The sequence below is a fragment of the Mustela nivalis genome, assembly GCF_964662115.1.
Source record: "Mustela nivalis genome assembly, chromosome: 17".
Taxonomy (NCBI): Eukaryota; Metazoa; Chordata; class Mammalia; order Carnivora; family Mustelidae; genus Mustela; species Mustela nivalis.
In genome coordinates, this window is record NC_139036.1 from 23,315,605 (window position 1) to 23,335,831 (window position 20,227).

General features: G+C 44.2%; 1 protein-coding gene across 1 annotated transcript in view; it reads right to left on the minus strand.

The window, feature by feature from the left end:
• The window catches only part of MYO1D (myosin ID), a 341,412-nt gene that overhangs the window by 135,363 nt on the left and 185,822 nt on the right, over window positions 1-20,227 (minus strand). Inside the window, 3 exon segments of the mRNA XM_082707407.1 lie at window positions 9,864-9,968; window positions 10,499-10,643; window positions 16,272-16,495. Coding sequence (XP_082563533.1) covers window positions 9,864-9,968; window positions 10,499-10,643; window positions 16,272-16,495 — 474 coding nt within the window.

Here is a 20,227-nt window from a genome sequence, read left to right on the forward strand (position 1 = left end):
AGGTTACCAAAATTGTGACAAATAAAACTTAGGAATTTACTTGAAAACAAAGTAAAAATCTCATATTCAGCTGTATGATTTTTTTTTTTTTAAATGAAGATCAAGAAACAGCAAAACTACTTTATGGTACAGGCAGTCAGAAGAGTGGTTGTCCTTGGTACGGGGAGGGCTTGGATGGGAAGGGGCACGAGAAAGCTTTTCAGGGTAATGGAAATGTTCTCTATCTGGACAGGGTTGTGATTTACATGGGTGTACACACTCATCAAAATCAGTGAACTCTATACTATCCGGGCATCTCCTTGTATATAAATTATACCTCAATACAAGTACATGAACAAAATACCGTAACATCTCAAATATCCAGGACAGAGCCATATTTACTGCCTTCTTATTTCACAGACAGGAATCCTGTCTTCCAGCCAGGCTGGAAGTTCCCTGAGGGTCGTTATCATCTGATGGCTTTTTTCTTATACCTCACAGCCCCCAGTACAGAAGTGGGCAGCCCACAGCGTTTACTCTACCCTTGCAAATCTGTTGGTTTTGAAAGCAATTCTAATCCGACAGGATAATTTCAAGAGGAGCTTCTCCCCACATGAGCCAATCAGTGTTGATGACTGGAAAACACAGCAGCACACTGGGGAGGCTGCATAATGTGTGGAAAAAAGTGTCCCAAGTGGCAAATGATAGCACTTTTGTTCAATAGCTTAAGTCCCCAATGCCTGGTGTGGTCTTGGAAAACCTCCATTTCTGCTGAAGAAAGAGGAAGTGGGGACTCTGCTCTCTTCTTTCTGAGGCTGGAAGACTATCAGGAAGCGATCTCTTCAATAAAAAGCTCCCTAATACAGCAGGCACTATGAAAACACATGTATTGGGGGGCGCCTGGGTGGTTCAGTCGGTTAAGCGTCTGCCTTCAGCTCAGGTTGTGATCCCCAGGTCCTGGGATTGAGCCCTGTGTCAGGCTCTCTGCTCAGTGGGAAGCCTGCTGCTCGCTCTGCCCTTCCCCCTGCTTGTGCTTTCTCTCTAAAATAAATAAAATCTTAAAAAAAAAAAAATAAAAGCACATGGATAGCTCATTGGGAATTATTTATTCTCAGGGTTGGACTAACTGAAATTTATTTGTACTTTTTTTTAATCCCATAAAGAGTCTTTTCCATGAGTTAATTTTTTCCTTCAGAGTCTGTATTTCTGGAGGGCAAGACATTGCCAGCAGCCGTCACTACAATACTCTGTACACAGAGTATGGACAGGCCAGAGAAACTGTCCTGAGCGAATCTGGGAGAAACCTTTGTGTCTGTACTTGCAACGCTGTATTGGTCATATTACCCTTATAAAATCCTTAGTTTCACGCTTTCATTGAGAAAAGGGTCTTTCTATAATCACACATCTCAAAATGGTATTGCTATATTTTTACATCCGGCACATTGCTACAATTGATTAGAAAAAAAGTTATACTGGTAAGCATTTCCTTATATTAAATAATTTGATAATTTCTTTTTCTCAAGATGGCAATGTGCACTTTTAAGCACTGTATAAACTGCTAATATTTGAAGGAATGATGCCCTTGGTTATAGTAAGAATCTGAGACTAGGGGGTTGAGCTAGGTAAGGAACAAACATGTGAAAATAATTTCATATAAAGATAAGCATAAAGAAAAAAATCTAGATAATGGGATTGGGAGAAAATACACGTGTGATTCAGTAGAGTGCTACTTTATGAGAGAGTCAGAGAATGCCCAATTTATAGGTAAATCTTTCTCTGATAGGCAGAATTAACCACAGGCCATTTTATAAATAAGGAATGAATTACATGCTGACTGGGATGTTTCAATCCTAGATTTGGGTAATACTTAAATCAAAACTGAGCACAGGGGCACCTGGGTGGCTCAGTGGGTTAAGCCTCTGCCTTCGGCTCAGGTCATGATCCCAGGGTTCTGGGATCGAGCCCCATCTGGCTCTCTGCTCAGCAGGGAGCCTGCTTCCCACCCCCTGCCTGCCTCTCTGCCTACTTGTGATCTCTCTCTCTCTCTCTGCCAAATAAAAAATAAAAATCTTAAAAAAAACAACTGAGCACAAAAACATTTCTGAACAACTATAAAGTCATATCTCTCAGTGATTAGAGGGAAAAGCAAAGCAAAACAACAAAGAACTATAAACCCCTCCCCTAAGCAAAACAGAAGGCAAACCTGAGATAATATCTCCCCCCCCCCCCCACGCCCGCTCCCCAGATCACATCTTCAAGATGCAAACAAAGAAGTTAGAGACTAATTGGTATGCACTGTTGCCTTTGCTGGTTGTACAGCTAACTAAATTAGGGTAGGTAAGTCAGGACACAGCTTGGTATGCTGCTGTAGGTAGGAGCACAAACTAAAATGTAGGTTTGCAACAGTCTTCTCCCCTCTGCCTCATAGTTTTAGAGATCCATCAATTTGGCAAACACTGCTTTTGTAACCAAAGCATATTTTTCAGTCTTCAACTCGACAAAAATGGTATCTGTAATTAAGAGTAAAGTAGAGTGTATGTGGGAAACTAATGACTGCTCTTGGCAGTGATTATCTACATCACAGAGCAATGATTTTGGCCATAAGAGAGATTTGGCCCTTGTTAGAGGGCTCGAAACAAGGTGACTGTAGAGCTCCTGCGTTAGCATTTTTCTAAGTTGTTCTGGACAACCCCAGCCTCATGAGATGCTTTGTGAGAGAAAGGGTTCCAAGTCAGGGTGGCTGGAGGAACCTTGCAAACCACAGCCTCCCCTAAGATACTCGTAACCCACGAATGTATTAGAGGCTCTGAGCATTCTGCACTTAAAGAACATATTGGACTGCTTTACCCAGCATTTCCCACAGATGATACAAGGCAACCTTCTTATAAACACATGAATAAATCCAACAGCACACTGGTTTCTGAAAGGCATGGGGGAGGACATTTGTATGCATGTTAGAGCATCTGTATGCATGTTAGAGCAGGGGGACAAGAGGACATCTAGAGTGGAACGTGGGTCAAAAGCAACAGTAGTGTTCCTCATCTTTGGCCAAATCACCTAAGAAATAGAGGTGTGTTGCCCGAGAGTACAAGAAAAGAAAAGCGCGTTGCCTAATTTCGCAAGGTCGCACAAGAGTCAAAAACAACAGGCCTTCTTTGGAGAACAGTGTGGAGATTCCTGAAGAAATTAAAAATAGAACTTCCCTATGACCCTGCAATTGAACTCCTGGGTATTTACCCCAAAGATACAGATGTCGTGAAAAGAAGGCCCATCTCTACCCCAATGTTTATAGCAGAATGGCCATGGTTGCCAAACTGTGGAAAGAACCAAGATGCCCTTCAACGGACGAATGGATAAGGAAGATGTGGTCCATATACACTATGGAGTATTATGCCTCCATCAGAAAGGATGAATACCCAACTTTTGTAGCAAGAGATTATGCTGAGTGAAATAAGTCAAGCAGAGAGAGTCAATTATCATTATGGTTTCACTTATTTGTGGAGCATAACAAATAGCATGGTGGACATGGGGAGTTAGGAGAAGGGAGTTGGGGGAAATTGGAAGGGGAGGTGAACCATGAGAGACTATGGACTCTGAAAAACACCTGAGGGGTTTTAAGTGGTGGGTGGGTGGGAGGTTGGGGGAACCAGGTGGTGGGTATTAGAGAGGGCACGGATTGCATGGAGCACTGGGTGTGGTACATAAACAATGAATACTGTTATGCTGAAAATAAATAAAAAATAAATTAAAAAAAAAAAAAAACAATAGGCCTGCCACGATGATAAAAGTGGGGAGTACTTTCCTTTTTGTGATCTGTCCACAAGTTAGCTTGGAAACCAAAGGCAAAAACCTCAAAGCAGCCATTTTACTGAAGGGCTGTTTAGAAATATTACATTCCTTTTTATATAAAAACATAATTTCTAATGAGAACAGGTCACACACCCCTAGCTTGTGCTTAGCAACCCAAATCATCCTTAAAACAGATTGAGTGGGAACGACATCCTGTCCCAAAGAAGGAGCTTTAAGCTGCGTTACAGCAGAATCGAAGTGGCAAAGAGAAAATGTTAACAAACACACATCAATTTGTAAATTCAAATTTAATTAAAATAATGATGGCAAAGGAACACCTTTTCTTTCTCATAAATTCATAAGGTAATAAAAAAAAACTGGATCACAGACTCATTGTTAGAAGAGATCTCACCTTATTTCTTCCGGGATCCATGCTAAAATCCTCAACCAAAGAAAACTCCCTATCACCTGGCTCTTGCCCAGATCCTTTTGGCGATCTATTTATAGTCTTAGTCAACACCACAGGGGGTCAGAGCTAAAGGTCCCCTGAAGAGTCAGACCAACAGAAAACACATTCTGGGCGAGTGTAGCTATTTGCAGAAGTCTCCAACCTTAAAGGACCTTTTATAACTGTAGTTAATGGAAAGTGGTTGTTCTCAAAAGAATCAAAGCATAAAGAAGGAGGCCTTACTGAAATCATGTCAAGTTTACCTTGGCACATGCTTGGGATTAAATAATTTCTAGGAAAGACATTATCTAAACTCAACACCAAAACCCCCAATCTGACTGGAAAATGGACAGAAGACCCGTATAGACATTTTGCCAAAGATGTGTTGATGGCCAGCAGACTCGTGAAAAGATGCTCAACTTCACTCATCATCAGGGACGTGCAATCAGAACCACAATGAGCTATCCCCTCACACCTGTCAGAATGGTTAGAATCAAAGACAAGAGGGGTGCCTGGGTGGCTCAGTGGGTTAAAGCCTCTATCTTCGGCTCAGGTCATGATCCCACGGTCCTGGGATTGAGCCCCACATCAGGCTCCCTGCTCAGCGGAAAGCCTGCTCCCCCCCTCCCCCGCCCTTCTCTGCCTGCCTCTCTCCCTACTTGTGATCTCCGTCAAATGAATAAATAAAATCTTAAAAAAAAAAAAAGAATCAAAGACAAGAAAAAACAAGTACTGGTGAGGATGTGGAGAAGAAGGAACCCTCATGCACTGTCGGTGGGAATGTAATTTGGTGCAGTCACTGCGGAAAACAGTATGTGCCTCAAAAAATTAAAAATAGAAATACCATATGGTCCAATAATTCTACTACTGGGTGGATATTTATGCAAAGGAAATGAGAATACTAATTTAAAAAGATATTTGCACCCTTATGTTTATTGTGGTATTATTTACAACAATAAAAGTATGGAAGCAATTTAAGTGCCATCAATAAACAGATAAGGAAAATGTGTTATACACACACACACACAAACATACACACAGAATAACACAGCCATAAAAACAATGAGATCTTGCCATTTGCAACAACATAAATGAACACAGAGGTATTATGTGACATGAGATAAGTCAGACTGAGAAAGACAACAGCCGATGATTTCACTCATACGTGGGATTTAAAAAACAACAAATAAATACACAAAAAGCAGAACCGGATCTGTAAATGCAGAGAAAAAAACCCCAAACTCATGGTTGCCAGAGGGAAGGGACGGAGGGGCGTGGGAGAAGGCGGCTTCCAGTTATGGAGAGAAGTTGTTGGGGGTAAAAAGGGACGACAGAGGAAACACAGTCAGTGATGTTGCAATAGTGTGGTTCGGTGACCGGTGGTAGCTGTCATTAGTGAGCACAGTGTAATGTATAGAGTTGCTGACTCACTACGTTGTACTTTAATGTAACATGATGTGTCAACTATACTCAAATTAAAAAAAACTAAGCTATAGTGTGAAGAAATATTATTTTTTATTGACTTTGGAAGCACAGGAGCATGACTAAGAATTTTCGGCCTTTATCCAGCAGGACCCAGGGAGAGACATGCGGTCAGACATCACACTGTCATCACTGGAAAGACAGAATCAGAGACACCAGGCTTTTCCAAAGCAGATGACATAATTCTCAAAACTACTCGACACTCTTCGATTGTTCTGATTACTAACCTGACTTCTCACATAGCTTGATACTAGAAAGGAAGTACCCTAGAGAGTAGATATGAGAGTCCACTAGCATGGTATGTTCCTTTGTGGAATTCACACATTGACACTGCGGCTCATACACTGTTTTATGTCTGATTCTGGCCCACAAGAGCCACTCTTGATGATCTGATCACCTCCAGGTCCACTTATAAAAGAGCTTCTGGATCTATGAGCTCAGAATTAGACTCCACTTGGTTAACCACCCAACTGCCAGCAAGCTTTCCTACTTCATTCTGATTTCTTTTTTTTAAAGCTACTCTCTATTTTGTTAGTCTACATTATGGAGAGGTGATCTCCTCTTCCTTAGAATGTTTGAATACCCCTGCCCCTGGTCACCAACATTCTATGCTCTTTCTCCGTTAACGGACTAATGTAGTACTTCATGTAAGTGGAATCACACAGTATTTGTCTTTGTGTCTTATTCACCTAGACGGTATCTTCAAGGTCATCCATGCTGTGGGCATGTACTTCCTTCCTCTTTATGCTTAATAAGTATCCCTCTGCCTGGATACACATGTCCTTTCCTTTCCTTCCTTCTTCCCTTCCTTCCTTCCTTTCCTTCTTTCTCTCTCTCCCTTTCTTTCTCTCCTTCCTTCCTTCTTTCCCTCCCTCTCTCTTTCTCTTTCCTTCCTTCCCTCCCTCTTTTTTTCTTTTTCCTTCCTTTCTCCCTTCCTTTTCCTCCCTTCCAAGAATCCCAACCAGGCTCCAAACCTAGCACAGAGCCTGACGGGGGTGCTCCATCTCATGACCCTAAGCTCAGAACCTGAGCTGAAATCAAGAGTCACATGCTTTAAATGAGTGAACAACCCAGGTGCCCCGGATATATGTCTTCTTTATTCATCTGTCCATGGACATTTGAGCTGTTTTCATCTTTAACTACCGTGAATGCTGCTATGAGTGTTGGCGTACACTCAATTATCGTTTTGAGAGATTTAAATAATAAGAAAGCTATTACGTACTATACATGAGGCCACCATTCTCCTTGCTCCTCATTCCTTGGTTATGCCCACATTACCATCTGGAACCACTTTCCTTCCGTCTGAAGGCCATTCTCTAGCATTTCCTGTAGTGTGTATTTTTAGATATGCTCAAAGACGTCTTTATTTCGCTTTGGTTTTTAAAAGCTATATTTGCTGGTTGCAGAATTGTAGGTTGACAGCTGTTCTTTTCCTTCAGTGAAAGAAGTTTTAAAGCTGTTGCCCCACTGTCTTCTTGCTTGTCCTGTTCCTGACAAGAAATCTGATGCATTCTCACCTTTCTCTTCTGTGTTTTTTTCCATTACTGCTGCATTTAAGGTATTTGTTCATGTTGTGCCTCCATATGGTGTTCTTCCTGTCTCTTGTGTTTGAGGTTTGTTGAGTTCCTTGGGTCTAAGAGTTTGCAGTTTTCACTGAATTTGGAAAAATTTCAGCCATTATTTCTTCAAATATTTTGAATTCCCCCTTCTCTTCCCTCCAACTCGGGGCTCCACGTGCCCGTATATTGGGCTACTGGACATTGGCTCACAGGGCCCCAATATTTTGCTCTTCTTTTTTTAGGGTGGTTGCATCTTCCTCCCTTGAATAAGGTAGTTTTATTGTTCTTTCTTCAAGTTTATTAATCTTTCTTCTGCAACATCTAAACTGTTTTTAATCTCATCAAGTATATTTAAAAAAATCTGAGATGCTGTGTTTTCTATCTCTATCCATAACATACACATAACAATTATTTTAGTGACCTTGTCTTTTAATTCTATAATCTACGTCAGTCCTGGATCCTTTTGAATGACTGACTTTTCTTCTCATTATCAGTTAGAGTCTCCTGCTGCTTTTGTAGACCTGGTAATTTTGGATTCAATGTCATGCATTCTGAATCTTCTCTTTTGGGTGCGGGTGAGTTCCTATTCTTGGACATATCTTTGAACACTGTTCTGGGACACCGTTAGGTTGCTTGGAAAGAGTCTGATTCTTTTGAGTCATGTTTTCAAGATTTGCTGGGTGGGATTAGGGCAGTGTTTAGTCAAGGGCTAATTCCTCCCCATGACCTGTACTGTCCATACTCTACCAAGCATCTCATGAATCACGAGTGTTTCCCATGGCCGGTGGGAGTAGGTACTATCTGTAAGTACTTGGTTCTGGTTGCTGCCTGCCTTCCCTCTGGGGTGGTTCTTGCGCTGGCCTTGGGCATTTTCCTCACATGCACACACTGAGTTCTGCTCAGCTCAGGCAAATACCTGTCGCGGACTGCTTGAGGCTATCCAGGGTCTCTCCATACTCTCTGTGCCGCCTGCTCTTCTCTGGCACTCTCCTCTGCAAACTCTAGCTGCCCTAGTGTCTCCCAGCTCAGCCCTCTTGTTTCTGTCAGGGAGTCCATTAAGCTCCACCTGGGTTCCCCCAATCCCACCAGAGACTAGAATGTTTCTCCAGGAAGTCAATCAGCTGCCTGTAGGGTTCACTTGTCTGTTTCTCGTATCTTGATGTGCAGTGACCGAAGAACCATTGTTTCATAGATTCTGTCCTTTTAGTTTTTATTTTTTGAACATATTTCCTCCTTTTGGTCATCGTATAGCTATGTTGTATTTTACTGGGCACAAACACAATTATCTACTAATCACATGATATATTAATGGTATTTTTTTCTAGTTTTTTGGCAATTACAATGTACAAAAGTACATCTTTGGAAGTATGTGTGAATATATCATAGGATAAATCCTGAGTTCTGGAATTCCTAGAGTAAGTGGTCTGGGCATTTAAAATTTTGGTAGCTCTTGCCAAACTGTTCACTCAAAAGGTCTGTATCTTATCAACAGTTTTTCCCTAAATTTCGTGCAAACACTGGTTATCAATGTGTTAAAGTTTGCTGATTACAGTGGAAAAATATTTCATTATTTTGATCTGAATAATACAGCAACTGTGTACTTTTTCAATATTTGAAACAAAATACCCCAAGTCACCCACACTTGGGCTTTTGTTATGAGGTAAATCTTTTATCATTTTCTTCATTCCTACTTTGGATACTGGCATATTTATGTCAATATTTCTTCTGGGGTCAATCTAGGAAATTTTTTAAAAAGATTTATGTATTTATCTTAGAGTGAGAGACAGAGAGAGCAGGAGAGGGAGAGGGAGAGAGAGAATACCAAGCAGATTCCCCGCTGAGTGTGGAGCCCAGTGCGGGGCTTGATCCCAGGACCCTTAGATCATGACCTGAGCTGAGATCAAGAGTGGGATGCTTAATCAACTGAGCCACTCAGGCACCCCAGAAATTCACCTGTTTCATTAATATTTGGAAATTTATCTGCCTAATTTTCACAAAATGCTTTTTAAAAAATTAATCATCGCAACTTCCTCTCTATTTTGTGAAAAGCATTTTGAAGTTTTGAAAAACCGACCAAGTCTCCCGCCTTCCCCTCTCCGACTTCCACACTTCACTAGCCCCACGGACATCATCTGTAGCCAAGTTAACAGTCCACACACCCGTCTTGCCTCAGGTAGACGACGACTAGATTCGCAGCACGTGTAACTTGTCCCCCCCCCCCAAATTCTCTGTCCTCCCTTTTCTAGACTCTGTTCTTCCTTCCTCCTTCCCCACCTTTAAAATAATGATCAAACATGTACAAGAAGTACGGGATGACCATGAGCTACAAGGCAGACCAGTACGTGCTGGGAAAAGACAGGTGAGCCATAAAGTTACCAGTGTTGGAACACAGGGAGGAACCCCCCCAAAACCAAATATGTCCACTTCCTACTCCCCGCAGCCACAGTCACCTTGGCCACTGCACCCCGGCCCCAGCACGGGCGGGCGGCACTCAGTGTCGGAGAGCTGGGGGCTGCGGTCCTGTTTTAGTGCCTTCACAGCGATGTAAGGGCCTCTGAACCCAACCCCGTCTCCCCTGGAAGGGGGGCTGCCCCAGCCCGCCTCACCTTACGGACGTGACAGGAAAAGAGGACATTCATGTATTTGTCCTTCCGTTTCAGCTCGTTTGCGACGGGGACAAAAGTGCCTGAGGTCTGAGGTGTGTCTGGCTTCTGAAAGAAAAGGGGAAAGTGATGAAAAGAATCTGCTTAGCATTTTAGAGGAAAAGGCAATCTCTCCGTGGCCTGGCTTTCCAACCCTGCTCAGACCCTTCTCGGCAGGCGTACTTTAATCTCCCGTCGCAGCTGCCCGGCTGCCACAGGGGTGTTAATGCCACCGAAAGGCCTATAAAACTTTAAAAATACAGAATGGAAGGGAGGATGAAATGCAGCTCTGGGAATAATTAATATAAAGGTGGTAATTAAAAACAGCTGCTGAATGATGCAAGGGAAGGTTCAAATGCTCAAAAAGTGGTTTTGGAGTGTGCCTCGTACGTATGGCGCAGAGCAGCAGACAGCCCTTTTAAAGCAAGGGAAACATCAAACACCACACAGTTGGAAGCAACAAAATCCTTCAGTTCAGTATCGTCCATAGCAGTTTAGTTTCTGTAGGGGTTTTGTTCTTCCCACGAAGTTTTGGAGAAAATTTCTTCCCTTTCTCGGTAAAGGGTGGATCAGATTCTGGTTTGCTGTCCTGTACGTACCGAAGCAAGATAGTTGCCCTCCCAGGCTCTCTGGAGCCCAAGGTCAGCCCTCTGACCTTTCAGCATTTCCATGGCTGCAACCTTGGCCCTGACCTGGGGCAGGTCGGAAGCAGGCAGGCTCTTGATAAGCTCGGATGCTCTCCATCTGGAAGTGAATAAGTGAAATGTCAGGATTTTAAAACCCAATCCCATTCGTGCCCCCAAATAACCAGGCTGCCATTAAGCAGAATTTAAACCAAAGTACTTGCAAGGATACCCTAAAAACAAGGAAAAGAAAGGTCTCCAAAATATACACAGAACTTGTTAAAATACACATAGTTCTTTATTTTTTTTTTTAAATTTCTTTTCAGCATAACAGTATTCATTGTTTATGCACCACACCCAGTGCTCCATGCAATACGTGCCTTCCATAATACTCACCACCTGGCTCCCCCGACCTCCCACCCCCTCCCCCCGCCCCTTCGAAACCCTCAGGTTGTTTTTCAGAGTCCATAGTCTCTCATGGTTCATCTCCCCTTCCAATCTCCCTCAACTCACTTCTCCTCTCCATCTCCCTATGTCCTCCATGATATTTGTTATGCTCCACAAATAAGTGAAACCATATGATAATTGACTCTCTCTGCTCGACTTATAAAATATACATAGTTCTTTAGACAAAGATCTTTGTATAACTTGCTTTGTCATTTGTGTGTGGTTTTTTTTTTTTTAAGATTTTATTTATTTATTTGACAGAGAGAGAGATCACAAGTAGGCAGAGAGGCAGGCAGAGAGAGAGAGAGAGGAGGAAGCAGGCTCCCTGCTGAGCAGAGAGCCCGACGCGGAACTCGATCCCAGGACCCTGAGATCATGACCTGAGCCGAAGGCAGCGGCTTAACCCACTGAGCCACCCAGGCGCCCCCCCCATTTTTTTTTTTAAAGATTTTATTTATTTATTTGACAGAGAGAGAGATCACAAGTAGGCAGAGAGGCAGGCAGAGAGAGAGAGCATTTGTGTGTTTTGAAAGCAACTAGAACTTCATGACACATGGGTTTTCTCATGACATTTATAGTCAGGGCACAGAAAGTCCTTCCTTTATTCACCACCGAGGTACTCACTGAGCCCTTCCTAGGCACTTACTAAACTCGAGAGGCTATTCTGGGCATTGGATCGAGGGGTCCAACAAAGGGATCGAGGTCTTTTCTGCTAGGTGCTTACCTTCCTGAAGCAGGGACGGACAGTGAACCAACAAGAATGTGTGATGTGCTCAGGGCTATGGAGAAAAAAATCTGGCAAGGAAAGGACAGGAGGGCAGTGGTGGGAGGAGCAGGGGTGGGCACTGTTGTGTGGAAGAAGGCTGGAGGGGGTATGAGGCTATTTCCATGAGGCACATGGGAGAGGTCGGTGGCTGGGATCTGGTGGAGAGTAGTGGAGGCAGAGACACGTGCTGGTCCTGGATGCATTTTGAAGGACACACCAATAGATTTACTGATGGATTCGAAATGGGAGCAAGAGAATAAGGGGGAATTTAAAGACGACCCCAAGACTGTTGGGTCCAAGGAACTGAAAGCACACACTGAAAATAATCTATCCCTGATCAAGGAAAGCAAGCACACAGCTTTTATTCTGTCCCAGCCTTACTTGAACTCATGTCTTGCTTTCTGCCACGGGAGCGTGAAGCAGGGGCTGGAAACAAACCCATCTGCTTCTTCATAGCAGATGGAATCATTAAGGCTGGTGGCCCCCTAGCTGTCTTCCACAGAGCACGAGGCCGAGGGATACCTAACATGGTGAGATCCTCCCTCCCCCAGGCACGTGCGCAGAACGTGAGACTGCTTCCATCTAAGATTTTCCTGAGATGGATTCTGGCTTCAAGACAGTGACTTGAGCTGAAAGGTTTGCTTTTCTCTCCAAAACTCCCACCGCAACAACCAAATAAATATACAGATAAGGAAAAGCTCTGTAGCAGCCCTGGAGAACGGGAAGGATGTCAGTGAACTGCAAGATGGGAAGACTTTCTTGGAGATTTGAAGTAGACTGGACCAAGCCATGGGAGGAGTGGCTCAGAGCTGAGCCATCCACTCTGTGGAAGGAGAGGAACCCCTTTGCCAGAAACGGCCCGGAGAGTGCTTGGGCTGGAGGCAGCTGGGGCTGGTGGCCAGGCCAGGCCAGGCAGTGAAGGATCTCACAGTGGGAGAGGTGCCATCTCTTTGCACAAAGAATGCCTGCCCATGGCGAGATGGGGCCCCTGCTGTGGGGGGAGCACCAGAGGTAGCAGGATACAATAAAAGTAGCCTTGGAAAAAGGAAAGGCTCAGCCAGCGCAATTCTCCTCTCTGGTTTCCGTGGCCAACGGACACTGCAATGGGATAGACTGTCCTAAGGTCATTCCAGAAGATGCTGGAATGACAGGCTGGGAGCAGCTGGGGGTCATTGCCACGGTCACTGGTGATAGGTACATCCCACAACACTAAGTGGCTTGCAGTTCGTCCTTGGGTCCCAAATTTTATTCCCTGGAGGGAGGTAGAGGCAGTCTTTGCTGTCTGCTGGTCTATTTTCAGCCTCAGTGTCTAGTCCATCTGTCCCTTCTTTACTGCCCACTGTGGCCCAGGACAAGGTCCACCCCTGACTGACTGCAGAGTGCAGAGGCACACAGGGCATCTGGGAACTGGCCTATATAGCCACAAAGAGAGCCAGCCAGATTCCTCATCCTGCTCAAGGAAACCACCCTCTAGAAATGTCTATAGTCCCCAACACCATCTGTATGGCGGCCTAAAAATCACCTGTCTTGACCCCATGAACAGGGGGATAAAGCTGAGCATGAGGAAGGTTTTCAGCCTTCCCAGAAGGAAAAAGAATTACTGTGAGGAAAAGGAGTGAGCTTAACCATGATTAATGTTGAGATTTTAAGAAAAATCAGAACACTCCTCCCCCCCAAAACACAAGCCCACAATCACGGTGGAGTTCTTTAGCGCACTTCTCTCGGTAGTCCACAGATCACAAAAGGGGAGAATACATCAAGTAGGAAATAGTGACTCTATCAGGGGTTGGTGAACCACAGTCTGTGCCAAATTCAGCCCATACCCTGGTTTTATGCTGCTCACAAGCTAAGAATAGCTTTTTACACGTTTGACGAAACCAGAGCAAAACAAAGTATGTGACAAAGACCATATGCAGCCCATGAAAGCCTGTGATGTTTATTACCCGGTCCTTCACAGAAAAAGTTTGCCTTTGGATGAGATTAACACAACTGGCAGGACTCCTTCATGGTACATGTGCACGTGTGCGTGTGTGTGTATACACACGTGTGTGCAAAGTCAGCTGGCAGAGCAGACACACTATTTTCAAAATGCTCAGACACCTGAAGCCCTAAGAAGGCTGAACTGTCTTCCCATCCTTCTTGTCTGTCACCATCTCCCTGGAACCCAGGCCAGTGCCCACGACACAGCTGGCCTTGAGGGAATATCTGCTGAATGAGTAAATAGAATTTTGCAAAAATTCATCAATTCTAGGCCATCTACAAAACCATCAGAATCTAAAAAGAAGCCCACACAGGCCGCAGTGCAACACAAATCAATAACGCTTTGTGGCCGTTAAAAGTACTACACGGATCTTTCCTTACTGTCATAGACATGTCTTCAGAACATTTTTAAGTCGTCCCATAACCCTGCTTGTGTGAAAAAGAGAGGAAAGAGAGGAAAAAGAGCCCAGATGATCTGTGACTGGGGACTGTGCACGCACACACTCTGAGTATGAGCCAACATTTCTACAGTGTTTATTACGTGTCAAGCACAATCTGAAATACTTTATATATACATTTACTCATAATCTTTCCAACAACCCTATGAACAGGTACTACTGTTGGAGCACTTTATGGATATGGTAACCGAGGCTCAGACAGATTATCTAATGTGCCCACAGTTACACAGTCAGGCATCAGCAGTTAGACTGTAAGCCCAGGCTCCCGGGATCTGTGCTCCTAACCACTATACCATGCTGTCTCTTCCATGTGGGTGTGTGCTTGGAAATGCACAGAGGCAGACACAGAAGGATACAAACTAATTGTTAATGAGGGATTATCCTAGGGGAAGGAAATAAAATGGGGGAGACAAGAGGAGGTGTGGAGGATTTCAATTTTATATTTCTACATTTCTATATTATTTCACTTAAAAAAAACACAATGAGCATATATATTCAGGCATAGCTTAATCACTTTTTAAATTAATTTGAAATTCAGGTTACAGATGATACCATTCATGAAAAACACTTACCTGTGCATTAAATGCCTGCCAGCATACAACGAACATTTATAGTATTAGAGCTGAGAACTGAGGTAATTTTGCTTTCAATAATTCCTTCTTGAGCTTTTCTTTTTATTAGATATCATTTCTTTTCTTTCTCTCTCTCTCTTTTTTTTTTTTACAAAAAGCCAAATGGGATATAGATTAAAGAATTTTATTTCTATGAATTTTTATTTATCTTTTGATATCTGCCACCAATTACACGGAGCTAACTCTAAAGGAAGACAAAATCTGATTCAGCACAGAATTATAAATTAGTTCTTTTACATTCGGTATGCCGATTATTTCATAGTGCTCTTTGTAGAAGATCACACGGCCAAATGGCCACATTTGAGAACCCTTAGCTCACTTTATGTACCTAAGGCACAGCTAAATGTATCTGGTGCACACCAGCAACAAACAAGCAGCAGTAAGGAGGTGTAAGGGGCGATGAATCGCTACAGACTCAGATTCAGGGCAGTTTATGAAAAATGAGATCAGCTGGACAGATATCAGATTTTACATAGGTTTTTATTTATTTGTGTTTAAAAAAAAGGTTGCTCTAAAATAAACTATTTTCCCTTTCATACTTTAAAGTCATCTGGGGGGCACCTGGGTGACACAGTCAGTTAAGCATCCAACTCTTGGTTTCAGCTTTAGGTTGTGATCTTGGGGTCATGAGATAGAGCCCGATGCAGGGCTCTGTACTCAGTGTCGAGTCTGCTTGATTCTCCCTCTCTCCCCCTGCCCCTCCTGCTTGTGTGCTCTCTCTCTCTCTTTCAAATAAATAAATCTTTTTTTTTTCTTTTTTTTTTAAGAGAGAGAGAGTGAGAGCGAGCACAGGCAGACAGAGTGGAAGGCAGAGTCAGAGGGAGAAGCAGGCTCCCTGCGGAGCAAGGAGCCCGATGTGGGACTCGATCCCAGGACGCTGGGATCATGACCTGAGCCAAAGGCAGCTGCTTAACCAACTGAGCCAGCCAGGTGTCCCTCAAATAAATAAATCTTAAACAAACAAAAATCACCTGGGACACTAGGAAGGACCTCTGTTTGGGCCCCATTCCCTGGTTGTGTTACATAGGACTTTCTGGAGGCAGGATGTGGGCCTCGGTACACTTCATAAACTCCTTGGTAGGTTTCATAACCAGGATTGAGAAGTGCTGCCCCGAAAGCATTAACGCCCTTTCCATCTGGAGTTACGGGTGGTGACTATAATAAGTAGTTATTATTTGCTAATAAGAGAAGGAGACAGCATGCTAATAGCTTAATTGTGGTGTGATCCGGGCTTGGTTGTGCATGGCTGTCCACGGCTAGAGGGAGAACAAAAAGCCCAGTCCCGTTGTTCTGAGCAGTACACAGATGCCCCCGAGAATGGAATCAACAGAACTGAAGACCTCAGGCAGGAGGCGTCCTGCAAACGCAAATGGCTGAGCCCACAGCACGGCCTCAGATCTGGGGCTTTACACGTTAGGGGTGTTCCCCAAAATGGGAGTGGCACATATCAACAGGCCCTTTCTTACCTATTAAAAATGGCCTGTAAGGCCTCTTCGAAACGGCGGAGAACTTTAGGTGGGGTTGGCCACTGCACGTGCTTGCCGTGGTCCTTCATGGTCTTGACGCCGTGGAAGCGTCTGGCAACCTCGTGAATGTAAGACTTCACTTTGTAACGCCGGTAGTACCGGATAATTGTCAGAGCTGCCTTGGTTCTCTTGTACCGCATGCGGGCCAGCGTGCCTCGCCACACCTTCACACCAGAGGAAGAAAAAGACAAGTGTTGCCGGCTGGCTGAGTCAGTTGTATATGACTTTAAACTTGTATAAGATCCTCTGCTTAGAAACTACCAAGGGGGAGTGGGGAGGGGAATCGTGCATGAGGTCGACAAAGCACGTCTATTCCACCTGCCACCAACAGATGGCGCCAGGAGTCACACCAGCATTCGCTTCCCTGGTCTCCCTGTTCCCCACAGGCAGTGGGATGTGTGCTGCCTCAGAAGCAGTGTGTTTGAACTTTTAAGGGTCATGAAGAGAGGAAAGCCAAAATGCAAACGTCTCTGCGGAAGTATGTGAAGAGTATGGAAAGGAAGCATGATGAGGCAGAACCAAAAGCCATCAACATCTACAGTTCTTGAATGAAACCTGGCTTTACACAGATGACACCACCGGCTGCCGCTGGACCGTCCTGTTGGATTCACAGACAGACTTACATACAAGCTGTACAGTCCGCTTCCCCAGGTGCTGGGTAAATTCCCCCAAACTCAGATGTAACCCAGGGGAAAGGGGGACACAGGCGAAGACGAACAGCACATGAATCTTTGTTTACATTGTTTCGGAGCTCAGAAATCAATCAACAGTACATAAATGTCTAGGTGCCAGCTGTACCCAGGCACAGCGAAGTCAGAGATACTTAGTTATACTTCTCCTTCAGGATCCTCTGCCCAGATTCCTGTACTTCTCAATCTCTCCAGTAAAAAGAAATTTGGTATAATCTTCACTTCATTCTTGGCTCCTCCCCTACACGTGTCCTCCACCACTACAACGTACTCTTTCTCCTACAATATTTCCAGCATAGACCCCTCTTCTCTTCCTTTCTTTTTCTTTTTAAAATTTTATTCATTTATTTGACAGAGGGCGATCACAAGTAGGCAGAGAGGCAGGCAGGGAGAGGGAGAAGCAGGTTCCCCACTGAGCAGAGAGCCGGATGCTGGGCTCGATCCCAGGACCCTGAGACCATGACCTGAGCCCAAGGCAGAGGCTTAACCCACTGAGCCACCCAGGCGCCCCCTTCTCTTCGTTTCTGTCACTCAGATCTCCAAGACCCCAAACTACTCGCTCTGCTTTCTTCAACAAACTCCTTGGACACCCCACCATCATGTTCTCTTTGATATTTACTGTGGCTACTTAGATAGCCATCCCACTTTTTTTTTTTTAAGATTTTATTTATTTGTTTGACAGAGAGAGATCATAAGTAGGCAGAGAGGCAGGCAGAGACAGAGAGAGAGGGAAGCAGGCTCCCTGCTAAGCAGAGAGCCCGATGTGGGAATCAATCCCAGGACCCTGAGATCATGACCTGAGCTGAAGGCAGTGGCTTAACCCACTGAGCCACCCAGGTGCCCCACCAGTCCCACTTCTTGGGGTGCTGGTATTAAGCTCCTTCCCTGTCTCTGGCCTCCTGGGACCAAGATTTTCCACCTCTGATTCAAAGCCCACAGTAAAAGTTCCAGCCTCCCTTCAGTTTCTTGCATTTCCTCTTAAATCTGCACCTGTGCCACCAATTTCTCAGAAAAGCTGGTGCAATGCCTCTTTTACTCCATCATTTTAGGTGTTTCTTTATGCAGACTCCTAAGCTGGCATCACGGGCTTGTGATGTGCTCCTTTTTTCAACCTGCTGCACCACAAGGACAGATCTGTTTGCACGGGACGCAGGAGGAGGTCACCAAGGGACCCTAAAGAGGAACTAATGAAGTCAAGGAAAACCACGCTATGTGAGGGAAACGTGACACATGAGCAGTTTGCGATGGGAACGTAGAGCTTGCCTATATCCAGAATATATAAAAACTGTGAGGCAATGAGAACTTGTTTCTGGATGTGGCGTCAGTACAGCAACCCTTTTTAGCCAAAATGGTCTCTTCCCTGTCGCCAAATCCATCATGCAGATGGCTTTGTTACGCCTCCTCCCGAGAGCTAAAATAAAGGTCCCTTCTTTAGCATCTTGAAAAAAAAAAAAAAAAAAAAAAAAACGACAGAATACAATTACAGGGTGGAAGTCTGTGATTCAATTTCTTAAACAAAACACATTCTTAAAGTTTCATACTGTTTGTTGCTTTCCTCTATTTTTGAAGAGGAAGGAAATTAAGACTCCCTGGAGCCATACCTGTATAGAAAATCGATCCTTAATTTTCAAGGAGGGTTCACAGAATTTCTCATTAAAATGTTTTGGTTTAAGTCTTCAGTAATTTGGGGGGGGGTAAGCATTTTATAAGTAAGGGTTTGTTAAGGAGTAGGTTTTCATGTTTAACTTTTAAAAAAGATTTATTTATTTGAGAGAGAGAGAGCGTATGTGCATGTACTTGGGGAGAGGAGGGGAGATGCAGGAGAGGGAGGGAGAGAATCTCAAGCAGACTGCCCACTGAGCACAGAGCCCAAGGTGGGGCTTGATCTCGGAACCCTGAGATCATGACCTGAGCTGAACCAAGAGTCCAATGCTCAACTGACTGAGCCACCCAGATGCCCTTATGTGCAGGTATTTTTTTAAAGCTCTGCTTATTTATTTTGGGGGTGGGGAGAGTGAGCATGTGAGTGGAGAGAGGGGCAGAGGGAGAGGGAGACAAACAGATTTCCCACTTAGTGGGGAGCCCAATGAGGTGCTTGATCTCATGACCCAGAGATCGTGACCCGAGCTGAAATCGACAGTCAGATGCTTAACTGACTAAGCCACCCAGGCGTCCCTGGAAACTCTTTAAGGAATGTGAGCCATTTGTTCTCAGCCAACTAATTGCCCCCAGACAGTGCTGCGCTGGGTATTGTTTCATATGGACCGGATGTCCATGATGCATACGCTTTATCTGGTCTCTCCATTGCTTAAGAGGAATGACAAGCGAGCTGGGGCTTTCAGTGGATACCAACATGCTCCCTCCTTAATAATGAAGAAATGTTCCAGACGTGTGCTTCACTGAGCCTGGGGGGTCTTGCAGTCTTCTGGCTTGGTTGAGGACAGGTATTTTTTTTCCCATGTCTTAAGGAGCTCTTTCTTGATTTGGCTCTATTATTCTTAGCAGATGCTCCCCCTACTCCTTGCCTACTTATTGATAATTCAGAGGCAGGAAAGACGGTAAACCTTCTTGACTCCTCTTGCCTGCAGGAAAGTGTCTTCCGATGGAAGAAAGGGTCTCTGCTGGAGGTGTGGGCAATTCCAGCCCCCCCCCCCCACGGGCATACCTTTATACTTGATGCCAACACCATCAAAAGCAATGAGACATCTCAGAATTCCCTCCTTGTATGGCTTCACGTTCCATTCTTCTCTTTGAAGAATATATTGATTTTTTTTAGCACCTTTGTTCAATTTGCTCCAATTTTTCCTTTTCTGGGTGACACCTCATTTTATGGTATGAAGTTGGGATTCTTTTCTTGGTTTCAGGGTTCATGGGTTCTCTGTTGTCATTTTTACATTTTTGTTAATTTCAGCAAATTTGGGGGAAAGGAATTTTTGTGAGCCTGGCAGTTACATTATCAGCTTTGTCAGACGTCCTTCAGGCTTTAATTTTTTAACATCAGGAAAAAAGCATTGAAAAACTATGGAGGAAAATGACTGCATGCAAAAAAAAAATTATTGATGTATTTTTCCTTGTAATCTAAGCATATTTGGCTTAAGGAGGTATGTTCCCAGAAGTTGGTGAGCCTGTGTGGGGGAGGGTTGTTCTTGATTTTCCCATCAAGGGTCTGCAGGTTGGAATTTAAGGTATAAGACAGATTTTCCACTT